Genomic DNA, 24,329 nt, shown 5'->3' with positions numbered 1-24,329 from the left:
TCATAGTAATTTTAAAGAAATTTGTATTAGTGATTTAATAGTGGTTTACAAAATTCTGGATTTTCAGGGCTATAGTTTCACACTCCTAATGCGAATATCTTAAAGGTGCAGTTAGAGGGGGTCTGGAAGGGGTGCACCCAGATGAGCGCACATAGTACGAAGTGAAAGGATCTGCACAAGGATCCAGGTTCAAGCTGCCAGCTCCCCACCTACAAAGGGGATGTTTCATGAGTGGTGAAGCAGGTCTGCAGGTTTCTGTCTTTCTCTTCCCCTCTTTATCTCCCCCTCCTCTCTCAATTCGTCTTTTTCCTATCCAAAAAAAAAAAATGGCTGCCAGGAGCAGTGGATTCATGGTGCTGGCACTGAGGCCCAGTGATAACCCTGGAAGCAGGAAGGGAAGAAGGAAGAAAGACGCAGTTAACATACAATACAGCCCATACATCTTAAGTGATGTTTGCTGGACTTTGACAGTTGTATACACTTATGTAACTTATTTCTAAAACCAAAAATATATCTGATCCCTCCTTTGTCTCATTTTCAGCTAGCATTTCCACCATCACCATCTTATTTCTGTCATAATATATTAGTTTTGTTTGTATTTTGTGTGTGTGTATGTGTGTGTGTGTGTGTGTGTGTGTGTGTTGTGAATAAGGCTATTTTCAACATCTTATCTTTGACCTTGTGTGGATCTGCTATTTCATTTTTCACGGCAAGTACATAGGCATTAAATTTCTGAATCCTAGGGAAATTGCATACTAACTACATAAGAAAATGCCAAAGAGCTTTTCAGAGTGATTGGACCATGTTTTTTTTTTTTCCTTAACATTTGCCATTTTACTAGGCATGCCTTAGTACCTCATTGTATTTTGTATTTGCATTTCCCTAATGATTAGTTGTAGTGCTGAACATTTTTCCATATGCTATTTTTTTTCATAAATCATATTGTGTGAAATGGTTGTTGAGCTTTTTGCCAATACTGTTTAGTAATTACATTGTGCACATTCTTACTGTTTTGTGTGAATTCTTTTAATATTCTGGGTCTCAATCTTTTGTTGAGATGAGTGCTACAGATTTATTCATTGGTTTTGGACTTTCATGCTTTCAACGGAAGTTTTATTGAGCAGAAGGTTTTGGTTTTGATGAAGGCCTCTTTTCTTTTTTTGCCACCAGAGTGGGTTTTTTTAATTATTATTTTGCTTTCTGATAGAGGTGAGACAGTGAGAAAGAGAGGGACATAGAGAAAAAAAAAAAAGATGCCCGCAGTACTGCTCCACTGCTTGTGAAGCTTTCCCCCCATGCAGGTGGGGAAAGGGGGCTTGAACCCACGTCATCATCGAACATGTTCCTGTTTACACTGTACCAAGTGCACCACCTTCAGACCCCAAACCATCACTTCAGTGGTTTCTTTTTTCATGTCTGGCTCAAGAAAGCTTTGTTTATCTCAAGATTGTGGAGATGCTGTCTTCTATTTTATTCTGTAAGTCTGAGTTGTATGTTTATGTGTATTTCATGTATCCGATTTTATGTTTGGGTTATCTACTTTATTTCTGAGCATGAGCACTTTTTTTTTTATGATCTACTCCATTTAGGAAGACATTTCCTTTGTGCCCTACTGCATACCTTGACACCTTGGTCAAACTTCAGTTCTTGTGCGTGTGTGGGCGATGTTTGGACTCTGCTTTTTTGTTTTGTTTGTCTCTTTTGATACCACAACCACACTGTCTTGGTAACTACAGCAAGTATTAACACCAGGTTGTTTCAGCTCCTTCACTTCCTTCTTTTTCAAAATCTCTTTGGCTATGCTGAGTTCTTCAAATGCCTGTATAGAATCTCAATTTGTCTATTTGATCAAAATAGCCTGCTGGGTTTTTTTTTTAAGTGCTTTTTCTTTCTTTATTTATTTACTTTTTTTTTTACTGCTCTCAACTCTGGCTTATAGTGGTGTGGGGGATTGGACCTGGGGCCTTGAAGCCTTAAGCTTCAAAGTCTGTTTGCAGAACCATTATGACTACCCAAGTGATTTTCTTTAAATTTATGTGTCACTGCATGGAGATTGGGGAGCTTAACAATCCTGAGTCTTCCAATATGTGGATATTTATGTAGGTTATTTTCAGTTTCTTCAGCAATATTCAGGGTAGAAATATTTTGCTGTATTTACTGTTAATAAATGAAATATTTTCATGCTGCTGAAAGTAGCTTTGCTTGCTTTTTCTTTTGTCATCTTTCATTAGTGATTTAATAATGATTAACAAGATTATAAGAGAACAGTGGTACAATTCCATAAAGTTCCCACCACCAGAGTTCCATGACCCATCCCCTTCATTGGAAAATTCCTTATTCTTTATCCCTCTAGATCATTTGTAGAAGTGGCGACATTTATAAACATCTGATTGACACCCTGCTAATTCCTGAAGAAACTAGTAAGATATTGCCCCTACTTTTGAAGAATCACAGGCTATTTGGCAAGTCAGATATATAGATGATGGCCGAGGAATACAGTGATACTCACCTGTCAGATTGTAGGGTAGGAGAAAGGTATCTTGTGTCTTAGTACTCTTGATCAGGAGAAAAATCCTGGCAGTGATCACCCCGAAGTTGTGAAGGGGTGACCAAGTGCAAGGGATTAAAAGACCAAAGATACGGTCTAAACAATAACACAGAGTTGACAACACCATGTATCTTCAGGGGACCGCTCACAGTTCATAACTATTAGGGCATAAACTACAAGACTGGGCATGATGGATGATGTGATTATAGAAGCATCAGCCAGATCATCGAAAGGCTTCTGTGCCAAATCAAAGAGCCTGTCTTCTGTTCTGTGAGCGATAGGGAGTCCATGTGAGAGTCAGGGGGGGGGGGGATGTGGTCTGGTTTGCATTTTAATTGAATGCCTCACCACTTTGGCAAAAGATGCATTTGACAGTGCCTGGATGGTGACAGAAAGCTCTGGTGCAAGACAAATCTTGATAGCCTGAACCTTAGGAATGACAGCAGAATTGGAGAGGGAGGTTCAGACTTGAGAAATATTTAGGAAGTAAAATTAGCAGAACTTGATCATGAGCCAAGAAGATTGGTAAAGAAAGAGGGGCATCAGTTTCCTAGACTTGCCATAACAAATAACCTTTTTTTTTGTTACATTCCTAATATATATATTAGGCCAACAAAATAACTCACTGGGATAGTGAACTGCTTTGCCATGTGCACAAACCAGTTTTGTGGGTTTTTAAAATTTTTTTTATTATTATCTGTATTTATTTATTTATTTATTGATTAGAGACCATCAGAAATCAAGAGGGAAGGAGGAGATAGAGAGGAAGAGAGGCAGAGTGACACCTGCAACCCTGCTTCACCACTTACAGAGCTTTCTCTCTGTAGGTGGGGACTGGGGGCTTAAACCCAGGTCCTTGGGCCTTGTAACACATGTGCTCAACCAGGTACTCTACCACCTGGCCCCCACAATCCAGTTTCAAGTCACGCCTCCACTGCATTGAAAGAAGCTTAAGTGTTATGATATCTCTCTCTCCCTTCCTCCCTCTCTCTCCCTTCCTTCCCCCCTCTCCCCTCTCTCTTTCCCTCCCTTCCTCTCTCTCTTTCTCTCTCTCCCTCCCTTCCTCTCTCTCTCTCTTTCTTTCTCTCTCCCTCCCTCCCTTCCACTGTCTCTCTCTCCCTTCCTCTCTCTCTCTGTCTCCTTCCCTTCCTCTCTCTCTCCCTCCCTTCCTCTCTCTCTCTCCCTCCCTTCATCTCTCTCCTCTCTCTCCCTCTCTCCCTCCCTTCCCCTCTCTCCCGTCCTTCCTCTCTCTCTTTCTCCCTCTCTCTCTCCCTCCATTCCTCTCTCTCTCCCTCTCTTCCTCTCTCCCTCCCTCCCTCCCTTCCTCTCTCTCTCCCTTCCTCTCTTCCTCCCTTCCTCTCTCTCTCCCTTCCTCTCTTCCTCCCTTCCTCTCTCTCTCCCTTCCTCTCTCTCTCCCTCCCTCCCTTTCTCTCCCTTCCCCCCTCTCTCTCCCCCTTTCTCTCTCTCCCCCCTCCCTCCCTCCCTCTCTCTCCCCCTTTCTCTCTCTCTCCCTCTTTCTCTCTTCTTCCTCTCCCCCCTCTCTCCTTCCGTCTCCCCTCCTTGCTCTTATCCTTCTCACTCTCTGCCTGTTTTTATCTTATATTCAAAAACCAATTTTATTGAGATGTTTTATAAGTCGGTTATTGTCTCTGGGGTATGGTTTCACACCTCCCCAGAGTGTGAAATTTCACCTACCACCAAAATATCAAACCCAAATGTTTTATTCCTTTCAGGATCCTTCCCCACTCTACCCTCAACAACCCCAGATCTGCAGACATAGTTCAAGGGCTTCTATCTGTCTCACCTTGTCTGTTCACTCACTTTGTTTCTTAAATTTCTTAAACCCTAGTAGGGAGTGAGATGATCTAGTATTTGTCTTTCTCCTTGTGATTGATTTCACTTATTACGATGCCTTCCAGTTCCATCCATGTTGTAGCAAAAGTTCACACATCTTTTCTTATGCTGAGTAGTATACCACAACTTCCTTAGTGACTCCTCTGCAATTGAGCACTTGAGTTGTTTCCCAATCTTATCTAATGTAAATGGTACTACAGTGAACATAGGAATGAGTACAGCTGTTATTTTTGATTGGTGTGTGTTTGTTTATTTTAGCTTTTCTTTTGTTTTTTTTTTTTTAATTTCTTTCTTGGGGGACTAATGGTTTACATTTGACAGCAAAACACAATAGTTTGTGCATGCATACCATTTTCCAGTTTTCCACATACCAATTCAACCCCCACTGGGTCCTCCTCTGCCATCATGTTCCAGGACTTAAACCCTCCCCCACCACCCAACCCCAGAGTCTTTTACTTTAGTGCAATCCACCAACTCCAGTCCAAGTTCTGCTTAGTGTTTTCACTTCTGATCTTGTTTTTCAACTTCTGTCTATGAGCGAGATCGTCCCACATCCATCCTTTTGTTTCTGACATAGCTCACTTAATATGATTTCTTCAAGCTCCATTTGGATTAATGTTTTTGTGTACCTATAATAGATAACCCAGGAGAGAATATACTGGATCCAGTGGCAAATCTGTTTTTGTTTGTTCGTTTTGTTTTGTTTTTAAAATAAAAAAAAGTTTCAATTTTGAATAATTCATTTAGAAAATAAATCATACAAGTTTATTACTTCTGTGCATGTCATTAAATATGGTACATTGTGTGGTCCTGGAGGTGGTGAAGTGGATAAAGCATTGGATTCTCAACCATGAGGTCCCGAGTTCGATCCACAGAAGCACATGTACCAGAGTGATGTCTGGTTCTTTCTTTCCTCCTATCTCTCTCATGAATAAATAAATAAATTCTTTTAAAAATATATGGTACATTGTTTGATCTTGATTAGCTTAAAATGGCTCGAACAGGGAGTCTGGTGGTAGTGCAGAGGATTAAGGACAGGTGGCGCAAAGTGCAAGGACTAGCATAAGGATCCTGGTTCGAGCCTCTGGCTCCCCACTTGCAGGGGAGTCGCTTCACAAGCGGTGAAGCAGGTCTGCAGGTGTCTTTCTCTCTCCTTCTCTGTCTTCTCCTTTCTCCATTTCTCTCTGTCCTGTCCAACAACAATGGCATCAATAATAAGAACAACAATTTAAAAAAAAACAAGGGCAAAAAAAGGGAATTAAATATTTTAAAAAATGGAACAGGAGTTGGGCAGTAGCACAGCGGGTTAAGTGCGCGTGGCGCCAAGTGCAAGGACCAACGTAAGGATCCCGGTTCAAGCCCCCAGCTCCCCACCTGCAAGGGAGTTGCTTCACAGGCGGTGAAGCAGATCTGCAGGTGTCTGTCTTTCTCTCCTTCTCTCTGTCTTCCCCTCTTCTCTCCATTTCTCTCTGTCCTAACAACGATGACATCAATAACAACAACAATAATAACTAGAACAATAAAAAAAATGGATCGAACATTATTTGTCCAGAACTCTAAAACTATTTCTAATCCCTGTTTGCATTTTTTGTTTCTCTTAATGCAGGAAGTTTTGCTAGAATTGCTAGAACAATGTGTGGACGGACTGTGGAAGGCAGAACGCTATGAAGTTATTTCTGAGATCTCCAAGTTGATCATTCCAATCTATGAGAAGCGTCGTGAATTCGAGGTAGGTAATTTAAGCACTGAACTGTATTTTCTTTTGATTTTGGAAAAGAATGATGCAGCTATCTCATAATCACTCTATAATGTACCCTCTGAAGAACAGAAAATTAATTATATTGTGACATATGTATATTATCTTGGGGTATATAGACTTGGTGTATCATTTTGGCACCTGTATCCAACTGTAAAGTAATTTTTAAAAAAATGCTAATAACAGAATAGGTCACTGGATAGTGCAACGCTTTGCCATACACATGACCCAGGTTTGAACTAGGCCTCCACTGCATTGAAGGAAACTTCAGGGACCGAGTGAGTGGTAGTAAACCTCATTAAGTACATGTGTTACAATGCACAAGGATCCAGGTTCAACCCCCCCTAGTCCCCACCTGCAAGGAGAAAGCTTCACAGGTGGTGAAGCATGGCTGCAGGTATCTCTCTGTCTTTCTATCCTTCTCCACTCCCTTTTCTCCTCGGTTTCTCTTTGTTCTATCAAATGAAATAAGGCTAAAAAAATATTTTAAAAGAAGGAGCTAGGCAGTGGAACACCTGGGTAATTGCACACGTTACAATGCACAAGGACCCAGGTACAAGCCCCTGATCCCCACTTGCAGGGGGAAAGCTTTAGGAGTGGTGAAGCAGGCCTGCAGATATCTCTCTGTCTCTCTGCCTCCCCTCTAAATTTCTCTCTGTTTCTAATAAATTAATTAATTAAAATATTTTAAAAGAAACTTAAGTGATGTGGTCTCTTTTATTCTCTCATTAAATAAAATCCTAAGGTTAGGATTCTGCCTTATAGTCACATAAATTTCCAGTTGAAATTAGGAGTGAAACATCAAGAATATAAACTGACCTTTAGATTCTGTCAGTGTTTCTGAAAACAACAATTATTTAGCCATTTTCCTCCTTTCCAACTAACAACAACAACAAATGTCAGTGTTGTTGTCACTAAACCTTAACTATAAAAAACCCAGCAAAAGAGCCAGGTGGCAGCATACCTCTTAGAATGCACAAGCTACATGTACAAGGACGTGGGTTTAGGCCCCTGCAGGGGAGAAGCTTGATGAACAGTGGAGCAGTGTGACAAATATGTCTCCTCATTCCTCCTCTCTCCGTTTCTCTCTGTCCATCTAAGAGAAAGGAAGAAAGGGAGGGAAGGAGGAAGGAAGGAGAAAGAAAAAGAAGAAAAGAAAGGAAAAGGAAAGAAAAGAGAGAGGGCTGGACAGTAGCGCAGCAGGCTAGGCGCACATGGGCACGTGGCACGAAGCACAAGGACCTGGCAAAGCCATGGGATAAGAGTAGGGATCCCGGTTCGAGCCCCGGCTCCCTGCCTGCAGGGGGGTCACTTCACAAATGGTAAAGCAGGTCTGCAGGTGCTTATCTTTCTTTCCCCCTCTCTGTCTTCCCCTCCTCTCTCAGTTTCTTTCTGTCCTATTCAGTAACAACAATAACAATAATAGCAACAACACAAGCAATAAGGGCAACAACCAAAAAGAAAAAAAAATGGCCTCCAGGAAAAGTGGATTCGTCCTGCAGGCACTGAGCCTGCAATAACCCTGGAGGCAAAAAAGAAAAAGAAAAGAAAAGAGAAAAAGACTGCCAAGAACAAAGATGTAGGCACTAAGCCTCAGCAATAAACCTGGTGGTGGGGGAAAAAACAAAGCAGATGGATTTCCATGTTGTCCCAGGAAGAGACAGGCATGTTTTTACTTTTCGTGCTTGGCCAGAGAGGCTACAGCTAGTGACAGATGACAATAAAGGAGGCAGAGACAATACTATGAGGCCTGCTGGTGAAGAGTAGGCCAGCTGAGTCTACCAGCTAGCACTGTTAATACAAGTTAGTTGGTAGTGGGTAGGATGTGGTCACAACAACAGGAAGAGGTGTGAAACGCTAAAACAAAACAGCACGGTAAACCAAAGTCACCACAATAACAACTGGGAAAAAAACAGTGATATAATAAACAACTATTGCTGTCTCTATCCAGTACTAAAATTTTAAAAACCTTAAAAAGAGAAAGAGATCCTTGTGGGAGTAGATAACATAATGGTTCTGCAAAGAGATTCTCAAGCCTGAGGCTCCGAAGAAATACTCTTGAATGCCTCTAAGATTCCACTGTATAGTTTTTCAGGAGACCTTTATGAAGTGGAATGAAAAATGTTAGAGCAACCTCAAAAGTAAGGGAAATGTCCCTCAAATAGAACTCAGTGACACAAAATCCTATGGAAAGAATTTGGAATAAGAACTTCTCCCTGTCCTCCTGTTTTAACTGAGTTGATATTCAGTTAATGTACTAGTAAGCAATTTATTTTTGTTTTCTTTTTTTTCCTCTTCCTTCTATTTCTCCTTCCCATTCTTCTGTTCAGCTCTGGCTCATGATGGTATAATGGTGTTGCAGATTGAACCTGGGAGCTCATATCCTCAAGCACAAAAGTATCTGTGCAGAACCATTATGCTATCTCTCCAGCCCACAACTAACCATTTGAAAGTACACTTCAGTGGCATTTGACGCATTCATGATAGTGTGCCCCCACCGCCTCCCTAGTTTGCCGATGGTTTTTTCATTAACCTATGCCCATAAAGTAATCACTCACCTCCACACCTACTGTCCGCCAGTAACCACTAACTTGCTGTTTATCTTTCTGGCTTTGTCTACTTGAGATCTGTTATAAAAAGAGATTAAGGGGACAGGTGGCAGTGCACCTGGTTGGATGCACATGTTACAATGCACAAAGACTAGGGTTCAAGCCCCCTAGTTCCCACCAGCAGGGGGAAAGCTCTTGCGAGTCGTGAAGCAATGTTGCAGGTGTCTCTCTGTCTCTCTTCCTCCCTATCACGCCCTTCCCTTCTCAATTTCTGGCTGTTTCTATCCAAATAAATAAAGATTTTTAAAAAATAAAAAGAGGTTGGGGGTAGAAAGCATAATGGTTATGCAAAGCAACTGTCGTGCCTGAGGCTCCAAAGTCTCAGGTTCAATCCCCCGCACTACCATAAGCCAGAACTGAGCAGTGCTCTGGCAAATGAAAATAAATAAATAAAATTAAAAAATTAAAAGAGAGAGAGAGATTAATGGACAGTGTGACCTTTCTTGTCTAAATCTTTCACTTGGTATGATATTCAGCATCTCATCCAAAGTGATGTTTGCATGTGGACTTCTTTTCTTTCCATTGCTGAGTGTTATTCTCTTGTCTTGACAGATCACAATTTTGTATCCATTTAATCCCCGGACAGACACTGGAGTTGCTTCCACTTGTGGGTCATTAGGAAAAAATGCTGCTATAAAAATTGTAGTTTCTGGTGCAGGGGAGATAGTATAATGGTTCTACAAAAAGACTTTCATGCCTGGTGGTGTAGAACTATACATTGTAATCTTAAAATATTGTAACCCACTTTTAATCACAAATAAAAAATGGAAGGGCGGGGAAGATGTGTATGCTTGAGGCTGCAGAGTCCCAGGTTTAATCCCCTACACCACTGTAAGCCAGAGGTGAGCTGTGCCTGGTCTCTCCGTGCGTATTTCTCTGTATCTCTGTCATCCAAACTAAACAAAAATATTTATAATTTTTTATATTTATTTATTTATTTATTTCCCTTTTGTTGCCCTTGTTTGTTATTGTTGTTATAATTATTACTGTTGTTATTGATGTCATTGTTGGATAGGACAGAGAGAAATGGAGAGAGGAGGGGAAGACAGAGAGGGGGAGAGAAAGATAGACACCTGCAGACCTGCTTCACCACTTGTGAAGTGACTCCCCTGCAGGTGGGTAGCCTGGGCTCGAACCAGGATCCTTAGGCCAGTCCTTGTGCTTTGTGCCACATGCGCTTAACCCATTGCGCTACCGTGACTCCCAAATATGTATAATTTTTAAGTAGAAGGTTCTTTATGGACATGTGTTCTGTTTTATCTTTTTAAAATTTTTTTATTATCTTTATTTATTTATCTATTTATTGGATAGAAATAGCCAGAAATTGAGAAAGAAGGGCAGTTAGGGAAGGAAAGGGGGAGAGACAGAGAGACACCCGCAGCCCTGCTTCACCACTTGCAAAGCTTTGCCCCTGCAGGGGGGGGGGCACAAACCCAGGTCCTTGCACATTGTAACCTGTGCACTCAACCAGGTGTGCCACCACCCGGCCCCTACTTCCCTTTATCTTTATGTAAGAGTACACAGCACACTTGCTGGTGGGTTTGTTTGCCACCAGGGTTATCACTGGTGCTCGGTGCCTGCACCGATCCACCACTCCTGCTGGCTGGTTTTTGTTTGATTGTTTTGTTTTGTATTGTCTTTTCTATTCTGACAGACAGTAAAGGGGGGGAGAGAGAGAGGGATGCAGAGAGTGGAAGACACATCTGCAGCACTCCTCCACCACTTGTAAAGCGTCCCCTTCTTCTACAAGTGGGAGTTTGAACCAAGTCTTCCTGGCATGTGGTTAACATATGTGCTCCGCTGAGTGTACCACCATCCGGTCCCTGTGTTTAACTTTTTTGAGTAATCATCAAACTATTTTCCCTTATACCTGCTGTGTACGCATTCCACACTCTGACCAACACTAGCATTGCTCTTGTTTTTTTTTGTTGTTGTTTGTTTTGTTTTGTTTTGTTTTACTAAAATCAGCCTAACAGATGTGAGGAGCTGTCACATTTGTTTCTGGTTTGGTTTTGATTTTTCTTAATGAACAATGATTCTTTTCTTTCTTTTTTTTTTGTTAACATCTCTGTATGTACTTCTTGATCATTTAGACATCTTCTTTGGATAAAGTTCTATTTCAGCCCTTTGCATATTTTAAAATTGGGCTGTTTGTCTTTTTGTTCTTGAATTGGGAGGGTTCTTTGCATTTATTTATTTATTTATTTCTATAGAGACACATAGAGAGAGAGTAAAAGAGATCATAGCACCTTTAATGTAATGAGACTGGGATTGTTGCCTGGGTCGTACCCAGTGCACTATCCAGGTGAATCTTTTTGCTGGCCCCTTTATATCCTTTGAAGGTGAAGCTTTATCTGATCTGTGACTAGCAAATATTTTCTGTTGTTCCTCAACTTGTCATTTCAAATTTTTATACTAGTCAGTGTACTTCTATTTTCTGTGTATACAAAAGAGAATACATTCTTGAAAAAATATGAACTTGTCTAAAAGCTCTCTTTACTGAAGCTGACTATATGACCTTTTACTTCTTATTTATTTATTTATTTTTATTTTTTTATTTATAAAAAGGAAACACTGACAAAAACCATAGGGCAAGAGGCTTCCAGGCTCAGAGAACAACAACAACAACAAACTAGTATAGTCATTGGCCCTTTGGAATATAACTAAAAATAGCCTAATAGCTATCTAGAAAACAGACACCCCCAAATCTTCATCTGCACTATTTTTTTTAAAACCAGAACTCTGTTCAGCTCTAGTTGTGGGTGGTGCCTGAGTTTGAATTTGGGATCTCAGAGCCTCAGGCATGGCATTCTGTTTGTATCCCTACTGTGCTGTCTCCCGGACCTATTACTTATTTTTGCGTCTGAGTTTTATTTCCATCTCCAATAGTGTTAGCACCAATTGCTTATTCTTATCCCTCTGCCTAAAGGCTAAAACTTCTCTTTCAGTTCAAATCAGTTGAACATAGAGAAAATAGTAGTCACTAAATGCAATATTTTAAAGGTATATATTACTACTGAGCTACGTATGAAATAAAGCATGATGTTTGGAGACAAATTATCATTTGATTGTTTAAACTCTCCACTTATAGCTAAAGTTGTTGGGGTGGGGAGATAGCATCAATGTCTGAGGCTCTGAGTTCCCAGGTTCAATTCCCAACAACACCATAATCGAGACCTGAGCAGTTCTCTCTCTCTCTCTCTCCCCTCCCCTCCCCCCCATTTGATTATTTGCTTTCCCGGTTATTGCTGGAGCTCCGTGCCAGCACTACGAATCCACCACTCCTGGAGGCCATTTTTTCCCCTTTTTTTTGTCCTCCATTTTATTCAGTAGAGCAAACAGAAATTGTGAAGGGAGAGAGAGATGGAGGGGGAGAGAAAGATATACACCTGTAGACCTGCTTCATTGCTTGTGAAGAGTCCCTGCTGCAGATGGGGAATGGGGTCTTGAACCCAGATCCTTGCACAGATCCTTGAACATAGTACTATGTGCACTTAACTGAGTGCACCACCACCACCACCCCTTCCCCCCCTCTCTCACTCTCTCCGTCCCTCTGTCCCCTTCTCCTCTCATTGAAATAAACTTAATGTACAAAACATTAAAAAAAAAACCCTAAAGTTGTTGAAGACTTTTGTCTAATTATGATTTGGGGGGAGGAGGGTGTGAACAAACCCACCAAAAATATTGACTTTTTTTAACTCCCCTGTTTATTTATCTTAAAGACATTCAGTCATTAGCCAAAGACAGCTAATTTGCATGTTCTCCCCCCCCCCCAGAAACTTACTCAAGTTTACAGAACTCTTCATGGAGCCTACACAAAAATTCTAGAAGTCATGCAAACCAAAAAAAGACTTTTAGGCACTTTCTTCAGGGTTGCCTTTTATGGCCAGGTAAGTGTGCTTTCAATTCATTCAGTTGCTCTTGAAATGTTCTCAATTTTAGTTAGATTCATATGGCAGTAATTACTGGCTGTGGACTTCTGTCTGGCTCAAGTTCCTGTCACAATAGAAGGAAAATTTTGTTTTTTAAGTATAAAGTTCACTTAGGGTTCCATATCTAGATCAGTTAGGTCAGAGTACAGCATACACGATTTGAATTGTCTCCTCAGTTTCATTTTCAGTTAAGGTGCTTAAAGTCTACATTTAATATCTGATAAAGCTTTCAAGTGAAAAAGACGTAAGTATACAGGACCTGAGAAAATTTTGAATGTGGAACTGCCGGAGCCAATGACATGTTCACATGAAGGTGAACTTGACATTTCTCATTTGTTTGAAAGGGTGAATATATGCAGGTGGCTTTTAGAACTTTTATTCAAAATGTATTTCAGGGGGGCTGGGCAGTAATGCATTGGGTTAAGTGCACATGGCACAAAGCGCAAGGACCAGAATAATGATCCCAGTTCAAGCCCCCGGCTCCCCACCTGCAGGGGGTGGGGTCGCTTCACAAGCAGTGAAGCAGGTCTGCAGGTGTCTATCTTTCTCTTCCCCTCTCTGTCTTCCCCTCTTCTCTCCATTTCTCTCTGTCCTATCCAACAACAACAGCAATAATAACTACAATAACAACAGCAAAGTGGAAAAAATGGCTGCCAGTAGCAGTGGATTTGTAGTGCAGGCACTGAATCCCAGCGATAACCCTGGACGCAAAAGAATAATAATAAAGTAAAATATATTTCAAATAAATTATGGGGGCTGAGAAAGTAGATCAGAGGCAGATTACAGTCCTTGCATACATGAAGGCCTGGGATTGGTTCTCAATACCACATAAAATGGCAGAGCCAGGGGCCGGGTGGTAACACACATGGTACAAAGCTCAAGGACCAGCTCAAGGATCCTGGTTCAAGCCCCTGGCTCCCTACCTGCAAGGGGGAGGATCGCTTCACAGTAGTGAAGCAGGTCTGCAGGTGTCTCTTTTTCCCTCCTCCTCTCTGCCTTCCCCTCCTCTTGATTTTTCTCTGTCCTATCTAGCAAGAACAACAGCAGTAACAATAACAACAACTACTACCATAACAGGGGCAACGAAATGGAAAAAAGGGGCCTTCAGGAGCAGCGGATTTGTAGTGCAGGCACCGAGCCTCAGTGATAGCCCTGGAGGAAAAAAAAAAAAAAAAGTCAGAACCCATCTGGCAAAGTAGTTCACTTGAATACTGTGCTGCATGGCTGTGACCAAGATTTGAGCCTGGTCGCCTCCATATTGAAGAAAGCTTTGATGCTGTAATTGTGTCTCCTCTCTCTCCCTCTCTCTCTCCCTCTCCCTCTCTCTCTCCCTCTCCCTCTCCCTCTCCCTCTCCCTCTCCCTCTCCCTCTCCCTCTCTTTCCCCCTCTCCCTCCCTCTTCCTTCCTTCCTTCCCTCTCTCTCTCCTTCTCTGTCTCTCTACCTTTCTACCTCTCTGTGTTAATCTTTCTATCTGAAAAGCTCAGCTCGGAGCAGTGAATTCCCAGAGATCACCAGCTGGTTAATTAAACGATGGACTGCTGTGATGTCTCCTCCTCTGCCCCATTCCCTAGTCTCTCATAGTAAAGATGCTCCAGATATTTCATTGCTAGTGATTTAATAGATTATCTTGCAAAATGCTGTTTGCACATATGACTAATCAGTCCTTATGTGTTCAATTTCACAACAGTCTTTTTTTGAAGAAGAGGACGGAAAAGAGTACATTTACAAGGAGCCGAAGCTCACCGGCCTCTCGGAAATTTCCCTGAGACTTGTGAAACTTTATGGTGAAAAACTGGGTACAGAGAATGTCAAAATTATTCAGGATTCAGACAAGGTAACAGCAAATCGACTCTGTGTTGCAAAATCAGAATGTGTTAGTTCCTTCCACACATGAACAGAATTTGAATCTCCATTCTAAGCTTCTTGCTTGCTGTGTGACCCTGTGGAAATTACTTAACCTCTTTGTGCCTCCTGTTTTCTCAGACATATAACAGAGGTAGCACATACTTCATTCTGTCTGATTGTTTGTTTGTTTGTTTGTTTGTTTGTTTTAACTGTTCAGTTGCGGCTCATGGCGGTGCAGAACAATCGAGCCTGGGGCCCCACATTCTATTCTGAGACGCCCTGGCTCCAAGCTTACCTTCACAATGAAAGGGGTTTACCAGCCATGTCCTGGGCCTTGCTGGAAAGGTATATAAACCTGCCAGGTCCTGCCAAGGTTGGATGGAAACGCTTCTAGCAAGAGAAGCTCTTTCCAGGACTGGGATGTAGCTCAGTAGTAGAGCACTAGCCTTGCATGTGTGGGGCCCTGGGTTTCACCCCCCTACCCACCCACCCCACTCCCCCTAAGTTAGATGCCCTGTTCAAGGAAGTGCAGAGTTTTCAATAGATATTATTTCGGGAGAGCACAGTAGAACTGTCTGGCCATTCCTATACTATATATATATTTATGCCCAGTAGGAGAAGAAAATGAATGAGCGAGTGAGTGAGTGAGTGAAAGAATGAACTACCAAGATTACACTGCAGCTTGGTGCCTGCATGGCTCTAGTGTTTCCTTCCTTTCTTCCTTTCCGCCATCACCAGGCCTTCACCACTCCAGACTGGTTTTTTCAGATAGAGACAGAGAGACAGAGACAGAAACCACAGCACCAAACCTTCCTCCAGTGTGGTGGGGTCTGGCCTCGAACTTAGGTTGTGTGTATGATAAAGCATCGTGATATCAAGTATGCTATTTCACCAGCCCCAACACAGAGCATTCCACTTTATCCTGCCTCTGCAAACCTGGCCACTGTGTGCCCTTGACAAACCACCATTAGGGCATCAGGCCCCCTGATGTTACCTGTGGGCACAGAGTTTCTAGTCATTCCCCATCAGCAGTGGACTCTCCAGAGCCATATTTCTTTCTCGGTGTGTGAGAGTAGAGATGAAAAGCACGGTTTGCCTTGCCAGTAAACAAAAGATGCTTAAAGGCACAGGCAATTCAAAGAACAGATTGGCACCATTTGCCACTATTCCTAACTTAGGTGTCACTGGCTTCAACTATTTTGCAGGGTAGATTTTTTTTAATATATAAATCCAAAATATCCACCAGGCCGTAGGATAAGAGGCGTACAATTCCACACGATTGCCACCACCAGAGTTCCGTATCCCATCCCCTCCACTGAAAGCTTTCCTATTCTTTATCCCTTTATCTGGTCTGTGCATATACATCAAGATCTATGTGTTCAGGGCTGGGCGGTGGTACATCTGGTATAGCTCACACATTGCCATGCATAAGGACCCAGGTTCGAGCCCCCGGTCCCCACCTGCAGGGGGGGAAACAATTAGTGAAGCAGGGCTGCAGCTGTCTCTCTTTCTCTCTCCCTCTTTACCTTCCCCTTCCTTTTCAGTTTCACTCTCTCCCATTAAATAAAAGAAATAATAAAGGCAAAAAAATAAATAAGAAGAGAGAAATGTGTCCACCTGGAGTGGTGGATTCGTTGTGCAGGCACCAAGCCCTAGGGATAAATAACCCTAGTAGCAAAATAAAATAAAATAAAATAAAATGATATATGTGCTAATTGTTGCAGAATTAATGTTAGCATAAATGTGGAGGCAGTCTTAGCTGTTTATGTGGTTAAATGATGAGTGGTTTTACCTGCATGATGGATACAGCAGGCTAGACACTGAACAGTTGAAGTAGGCCTACTGCAAATCTTAGTTTGGCCATTAAAGGTGTTTCTAGAGGACCAGGGGTATAGCACAGGACTTGTATACCACACTGGCCTGCCTGAGGCCACAGAGTTCTCCATCTCTCTCTCTCTCTCTCTCTCTCTCTCTCCCCACAATAATAAACAAGTCTAAAACGAACAGTGAGGGCCAGAAAAATAACTCACTTGGATAGTACACTACTTTGCCATGTGCCCGACTCATCTTAGAGCCCAGCCACCACTGCGTTGAAGGAAGTGCCAGCGCTGTGGTCTCTTTCACTCTCTCTGCCTCTCTCTAAAATAATTAAGGAATTAATTAACTGGATAAAAATAAAAGTCACAATGTATTTGTGAGTGTGGAGACGAACTCCTATCAACATACAGTAGATGGGAAAAGAGGTGGCATGCAGGACAGTATAGGCGAGTAGAGGCAGGATCATGTAAAAACTGAACATTCACAGGTATTCATTTGAACATGTTTAGGACATTCCTGGATTGTTAACCTAAAGGGGAACTACAGCCTTATGTGGGAAGATATATATATATATATATATATATATATATATATATATATATATATATATATATATAGTTTTTTATGTATTACCCTGTGTACTGTTTGAATTATTCACCACATGCTTAGTCTGCTTTTATACAGTCAGATACCTTGTTTGTCCTTTTTTATTTTCCCCACTCCCTTTGTTTTATCTTAGCTAGATCGTCATTTCGCCATTGCTTGAACACTCTGGAGAAATCTGGGTTTGTTTTTGTTTGTTTGTTTGCTTGTTTTTTTTCCTCCAGGATTATCACTGGTGCTTGGTGCCTGCACTATGAATCCACTGCTCTTGGAGGCTATTTTTCCCTTTTGTTGCCCTTTTTGTTCACTATTGTTATTATTATTGTTGTTATTGCTGTCATTCTTGTTGGATAAGACAGAGAGAAATTGAGAGAGGGGAAGACAGAGAGGGGGAGAGAAAGATAGTCACCTGCAGACCTGCTTCACTACTTGTGAAGCAACCCCCCTGCAGGTGGGGAGCTGGGGGCTGGAACCCGGGTCCTTGAGCTGGTCCTTGCTCTTCACACCATGTGCACTCAATCTGCTGTGCTACCGCCCGTCCCCCGAACTCTAGCTTTCTAATGAGAGACAAAAAGAGGCTGAAGTTTAGTGAGAGAGGCTTCTTGATTTTTATATACGAATGAGTAGAAGGGAAGAAAGGAAATTTAGAAGATGATGAGAAGCTTTCTGTCCTCCAGTCCAGCCTCCTGTATGTGTTGAATAGAAAATGGGGGGAGAGGACTTATGAATTGTTTCTTGTCTGTTTCCTACACTAAGTACAAAAGAGTCTATCATACCTCTCAGAATATTAATCAAAAGTCTCCTGCATGCAAGGCACAAGTCAAATGTAGCTTAGCTGGGAGACCATAGAAAGAGGGTCTTGGGCTACAGTGGAGTACAATCCACAAGGTGAAATCTTCTCTGGGTACGGTTCTGAGATTTGCCTCTAACAATACAGCTTTTTTTAAAAAAAAATGTAGTAGTGATTTAACATTATTTTACACTATTAGCAGACTTCAGGAGTATTTTAGACCCACACATGATATCTGTTAGTCACTATATTCCAAACTTCCCTCCCCCACCCACAACCTTCTCCCTACACTCCAGAACCATCTTAGTTCTTTTTTAAAAAAATATTTATTTATTCCCTTTTGTTGCCCTTGTTGTTTTATTGTTGTAATTATTATTGTTGTTGTTATTGATGTCGTTGTTGTTGGGTAGGACAGAGAGACATGGAGAGAGGAGGGGAAGACAGAGAGGGGGAGAGAAAGATAGACACCTACAGACCTGATTCACTGCTTGTGAAGTGACTCCCCTGCAGGTGGGGGGGTCGGAGGCTCGAACCAGTATCCTTAACACTGGTCCTTGCGCTTTTCGCCACCTGCACTTAATCTGCTGCACTACCACCCGACTCCCATCATCTTAGTACTTACAAAGTCCTAGAGACAGTGTGATTACTTTTCTTTGCAAGTCCATTTGCTTTACTCACCTATATTTCACATACAAGCAAAAACATACAATGGGTGACCTTCACCTCTTTGTTAATTCCAGGTTCCATCCATTTTGTTCCACAATCTCATCTTTTTTAATTTATTTATAATTTTCATTTATAAAATTGAAACACTGACAAGACCATAGGATAAGAGGGATCTAATTCCCACCACCAAAACGCCATTTCCATCCCCTCCCCTGATAGCTTTCCTATTCTTTATCCCTCTGGGAGTATGAGCCCAGGATCATTATGGAGTGCAGAAGGTGGAAGGTCTGACTTCTTTAACTGCTTCCCCACTGAACACAGGCTCAGGCAAAAACTAATGAAGTCATGGGCCCTTTGAAATATACTTGAAATAGACCTACTTGCTTTTTCCAAAACGGAAACCCTAAATCTTCATCTGCAATATTCCAGGCTTTAGGTTCATGATTTGTCAACAGTTTGTTCTGCTTTATATCTGAACTCTTTTTCATCCTTTTTTCATTTCAGAGTAACATAGATATCACAATTTCTTTGTCTACTCATCTGTTGGGCATTTAGGTTATTTCCATACTCTGACCACTGTGAATAATACAGCTATAAACATAATAGTACATATATCCTTTCAAATGTGGTGGGAATGCAAACTGGTGCTACCCCAGTGGAAATCAGTATATGGAGAGTCCTTACACAAGTAAACATGGACATACCCTGTGACCCAGCAGTACCACTCCTAGACATATATTAATTCAAAGCACTTGGGTGGGTGGTTAGATAACACAGTGATTCTGCAAACAAACTTTGATGCCTAAGGCTTCAAGGCCCCAGGTCCAATCCCCTACACCACCATAAGCCAGAGTTGAGAGCAGTGCTCTGGTTAAAAAAATAGTAATAAGAAAGAAAGAAAAAAAAAGAAAGAAAGAAAGAGAGAAAGAGAGAAAGAAAGAAAGAGAAAGGAAGAAAGAAAAAGGAAGGAAGGAAGGAAGCAAGGAAGGAGAGAGAGAGAGCACTTTAAAAAAATCAGCAGGCCATTTTGAGAAAATAGACAAACTGAAATTCTATACAGGCACTTGAAGGATTCAGCATAGCCCAAGAGATTTGTGAAAAAGAATGAAGTGGAGGAGCTGAAACAACCTGGTGTTAATACTGGTTTATTTCTTAGCTTCTTAATAAGGAATTTAGACTTCTGGAAGTGGTCCCTAACTTCGATTGCTTCCTGTCTCGGAGATAGAATCGCCATGTTTTTCTGTGGTCCCCTTCCTCCATAGGATAGGATTGATGTTGTTGAGAGTACCCACTGATTCTTTCACTTCAATTCTGCATGCTGAATGGCCAGTTAGTAAGTGTTTCCACAAGGAAATTGGGCAATCTGCACTGAAATCCTAAAACTGTGTGAATTTTCTAAGCAACTTCTCCCCTCAGAGTTAACCGATTGCGCTACTGGAGCTCCCTCGGAGTCTATCCTAAGGAATGAATGTTTAAAACTCATACAGACAGTTTTAAAGGCAAGGATACTCATAGGAGTTCTTATTTTGTAATAACCAAATGTTGAGAAACAACCTAGGAATCTGTTAATGAGGAACTGAACCAATGAGTCATGGCCATCCATCATGTTGATGACTGTAATAGAGAATTATACTATTTTTTTTCAAATTGTGGCAGAACGTGTAGAATGTGAAATATGCTGTGCTGACCGTTTTTAAATGAACAGTTCATGCACGTGTCATCAGATAGTACTTGTTTTCTTGCAAGAAACATTTCATACCCCATACGCTGTCCCATAATCCAGTGTCTCTTCTTTTTTTTGAGGCCAGATAATATTATTCTATTGAATGTGTACACTAAATTTTGTTCATCCAAGGAACCATTGATGGATGTACTGCTACATGTGTTGTTGGATGGCCTGGGAAGTGATGCAGTGGTTTAAGCCTTAGACTCTCATACAGTGAGTCCAGAGTTTGATGTGTCACATTGCACATGCCAGAGTGATGCCTTTTTTCTCACCCTTTATGTCCTCCCTCCCCATAAGTAAATAAATAAATAAATAAACAAACAAATACATAAATAAATCATTGGGGGTGCAGGGAAGATAGCATAATGATTACACAAACAGATGTTCTTGCCTGAGGCTTCAAGGTCCCAAGTTGAATCCCCAGTTCCACCATAAACCAGAACTGAGCAGTCCTCTAGGGGGAAAAAAAATCATATTGCTGGGAACATTTTCAGTTCCTTTGGGTAAAAACCCCGAAGTGGGGGGGGGGGTTTGGGCGGTAGTGCAGCAGGATAAGCACACATGGCACAAAGCGCAAGGACCAGCATAAGGATCTTGGTTTGAGCCCCCGGTTCTCCACCTGCAGGGGAGTCGCTTCACAGGCAGTGAAGCCGGTCTGCAGGTGTCTGTCTTTCTTTCCGCCTCTCTGTCTTCCCCTCCTCTCTCCATTTCTCTCTGTCCTATCCAACAACGAACGACATCAACAATAAGGATAATAACCACAACAAGGCTACAACAACAAGGGCAACAAAAGGGGGAAAAATAGCCTCCAGGAGCAGTGGATTCATGGTGCAGGCACTGAGCCCAGCAATAACCCTGGAGGCAAAAAAAGAAGAAGAAGAAGACAAAAAAAAAAAAAAAACCCGAAGTGGAATTGGTAATCATATGGTAGTTTTGTTTTCAATTTTTGGCTAAAGTACCTTAGTGTTCTCCACAGCAGCTGTTGCTATATGAGGGCATATCATTAATCTGTGAACAAATAATTTGCTTCTTCCTTTCTACTGTAAAAGTTATTTACTTTTTTTTACCTACTTGCTCTGACTAGGATTACAAGCGCCATATTGGGTAGAAAGGGCGGGGGGGGGGGGTGAGACACCCTTGCTTTGTTCCCAATCTTAGAAGAAAAGATGTCAGTCTCTCACTATTGAGTTTGATGTTCACTGTCTACAAGTTTTTCATAGTTTCTTTTTGTCCTACTGTGAAATTTTGCCCTCCACTCTTAGTTTATTGAGTGTTTTTATTATGAAAGGGTGCTAAATTTTGTCAAATATCTTTTCTGTATCAATTGATATAGTCATGCCTTTTCTTAATTCTGCATCAGTTGATGTGCTTATGTCTTTTTTCATTCTCTCTTTTTTAAATTTATTTATTCCATAAGAGATAGGTTCATATAAGAAAGGGACAAGAAGGAGAATGAATCCAAGGTAACACATGGTACATATGGCACTGTGGATTGAACGAGGGGCCTCGGGTATACAATTTCTGTGCTCCATCAGCTGAGCTATGTCCCTCTTAATTCTCTTAATGTGGCATATGACACTGATAGCCTTTCTTTCCTTCCTTCTTTCCTTTTTTCCTTCCTTCTTTCCCTCCTTCCTTCCTTCCTTCCTTCCTTCCTTCCTTCCTTCCTTCCTTCCTTCCTTCCTTCCTTCCTAGAGCACTGATCAACTCTGACTTGTGGTGGTAGCAGGAATCTATCCTAAAATCTCCCGATACCTTGGGCATGAGACCACTGTGCTATTTCCCATAAGCCCTCTGATATATTTTCATATGTTAAGCCATCTTCATATTTTGCCAGGAGATGACCTCAGACAAAATAGAAACCTAGTATAACTCTGTGTCCAAGCCTTTCTTTGGAAATACCAGCCTTCAATAGACTCCACAGTTCCAAAAGCCATATGAATCAGATAGCTTCTACCAGTGTGATTGTTGTCTTAAGTAGGATGATACATTTCTGGTGCTCAGCCATCTTCTCATAATCCCACCATTACATATTTGTACTGAGGTGGAACTCAGATGTTTGCTTAATCATGCCAGGCAGTCTGTGTTTCACGGAGTCAGATTCTGAAATAATGGCCGGTGTGATCTGCATTTAGTAAATCTATATACTCGGAAAACAAGATCAGAAAAGAATATAGATGTGGTCATTGCTGAGTGATAGGACTATAGTTAATCCTGTTCTTCCTAAGCATTCAGTGCTCTCCAGATAGGTTTGTGTAACTTCTTTATAATCACAGGGAAATAATTCTTAACAAAAAAATGAAGATCTTCTCCAGGTGTGTGTTCAATCAGAAACACTATCTTAGTGGCCAGGTCAATTGGCCTCTGCGGTCCTAGCAGTATACCTGTACCCCCTTTTCCTTTCCATTCAATGAAAACAGCTTCCTTGTTTGACAGGTAAATGCCAAAGAGCTTGATCCAAAATATGCTCACATCCAAGTCACGTATGTGAAACCCTACTTTGATGACAAAGAGCTCACAGAGAGAAAGACCGAGTTTGAAAGAAACCATAACATCAGCAGATTTGTCTTTGAGGCCCCTTACACATTATCGGGCAAAAAGCAAGGCTGCATAGAAGAGCAGTGCAAACGCCGGACAATCTTGACTAGTAAGTAGGATTCCCACATGAGAACTTCTTGTTGAACTTTTAGTCTGTTGCTATACACACAAGTAGCAGCTGGCTAGCAGGAGAATGTAACTGAAACGTTGTCCTTTCACTGTTCTGCTGTTCAGTCTCTAGCTTACACAAACATGGGTATGTTATAAAGTACAGTTGGCCCATATCTAACTCCCAATTGCTCAGAGGCAAAGAGAATTTCTTTGAGAATCCTCCCTCGATTGTGAAGCAGTAAGGTATGCTCTATGGGTACCACAGGATATTTCTCAGAGAAAGCCCAGGGAGAATTCAACCCAGTGGATTGTTCCCCCCCCCCCTTTAATAAGACTGATCAAATGATTGGTTGTTTTTCGTTTTTAAGATTGTAAATCACTCTTAACATTTTAATAGCTTCCAACTCATTTCCATATGTGAAGAAGAGGATCCCTATAAGCAACGAACAGCAAATTAACTTAAAGCCGATTGATGTTGCTACAGACGAAATAAAAGACAAAACAGCCGAGCTGCAAAAGCTTTGCTCTTCTGCTGATGTGGACATGATTCAGCTTCAGCTGAAATTGCAGGGTTGTGTTTCAGTGCAGGTATGTTGGTTGGCGGGCATGATCACATGCTTCCTGATGTTCATCTTGCTTTCAGAAGGTCACAGAGCAAGCATTCATAGTAATTGTATTATACCCTCCCTCCCTGAGAACAAAACCCTGTGCATGATTTCATATTAATTCAATAAAGAAATGATCTTCAGGTTGTTTTTTTTTTTTTTTTTAAATAGTTATGTGGGAGAACTTTCACAGAAATCCCTCTGCTTGTAGCCAAGCCCTGTGTGTACATATCAGAAACCATTAACTAGCTGATTAGACTATCATCTCTGCAGATTCTTTGCTTTAGTGAATCATTTGCAAATGAACTTAAAGCTACACTAGTACATATGTTTTTCTGATGATAGATTTCAAAAATATGTATAGTTTTGTGTGGTTTTTTTTTTGCATGCAGAGACATGCAAAAATCACTCCTGCATTCTGACCCAGCACTCCTTTTTATTTTGTTTGTTTGCTTTTTCCTCCTTTTATAATATAGGTAAATGCCGGTCCACTAGCATATGCAAGGGCTTTCTTAAATGACAGTCAAGCCAGCAAATATCCACCTAAGAAAGTAACTGAGTTGAAAGACATGTTTCGGTAAGTGCTGTGTAGTTCTCAGATTTGACCTCTGTTCTCTTACCCCACTTCCCGCCTTATGAGAAATCATAATAGTCACCGAGGAATAGCCCTTAACAAAAATGTATGTGGGGGAAGGCACTTTCTATTGTCCTTCACAGAATGTCAGTGACCTCACAATGGTATGGTAAGCAGTGAGGAAGTATGTTTCTCTTTCTCACTGCCGGTCATTAATTATGTCCTAGTGACCAAGGGATTATATAAAGTTACTTTCTTTATCGCTTTGGACCTTGGGACACAAATGCAAGCCTGTGCTCATTACGCAAGCCTACTTTCATTTCATGATTCCCTCACTTGCTTTCCCAGTTGAC

At 41.4% G+C, this 24,329-nt stretch overlaps 1 protein-coding gene across 4 annotated transcripts in view; it reads left to right on the top strand.

Annotated features, from left to right (window-relative positions):
* The window catches only part of DOCK11 (dedicator of cytokinesis 11), a 328,799-nt gene that overhangs the window by 293,225 nt on the left and 11,245 nt on the right, over positions 1–24,329 (top strand). For all 4 annotated transcript variants that reach the window (XM_060182487.1, XM_060182486.1, XM_007530393.3 and 1 more), the window contains 6 exons: positions 6,009–6,131; positions 12,544–12,657; positions 14,388–14,534; positions 22,585–22,795; positions 23,195–23,385; positions 23,879–23,979. In XM_060182487.1, the coding sequence (XP_060038470.1) occupies positions 6,009–6,131; positions 12,544–12,657; positions 14,388–14,534; positions 22,585–22,795; positions 23,195–23,385; positions 23,879–23,979 (887 nt within the window). The remainder of the gene's footprint in view (positions 1–6,008; positions 6,132–12,543; positions 12,658–14,387; positions 14,535–22,584; positions 22,796–23,194; positions 23,386–23,878; positions 23,980–24,329) is intronic.

Source organism: Erinaceus europaeus, chromosome X, assembly GCF_950295315.1.
Source record: "Erinaceus europaeus chromosome X, mEriEur2.1, whole genome shotgun sequence".
In the NCBI taxonomy this organism is placed as follows: domain Eukaryota; kingdom Metazoa; phylum Chordata; class Mammalia; order Eulipotyphla; family Erinaceidae; genus Erinaceus; species Erinaceus europaeus.
Note: the sequence above shows the minus strand (reverse complement) of the source record. Positions and strands in the feature narration are given on the sequence as shown.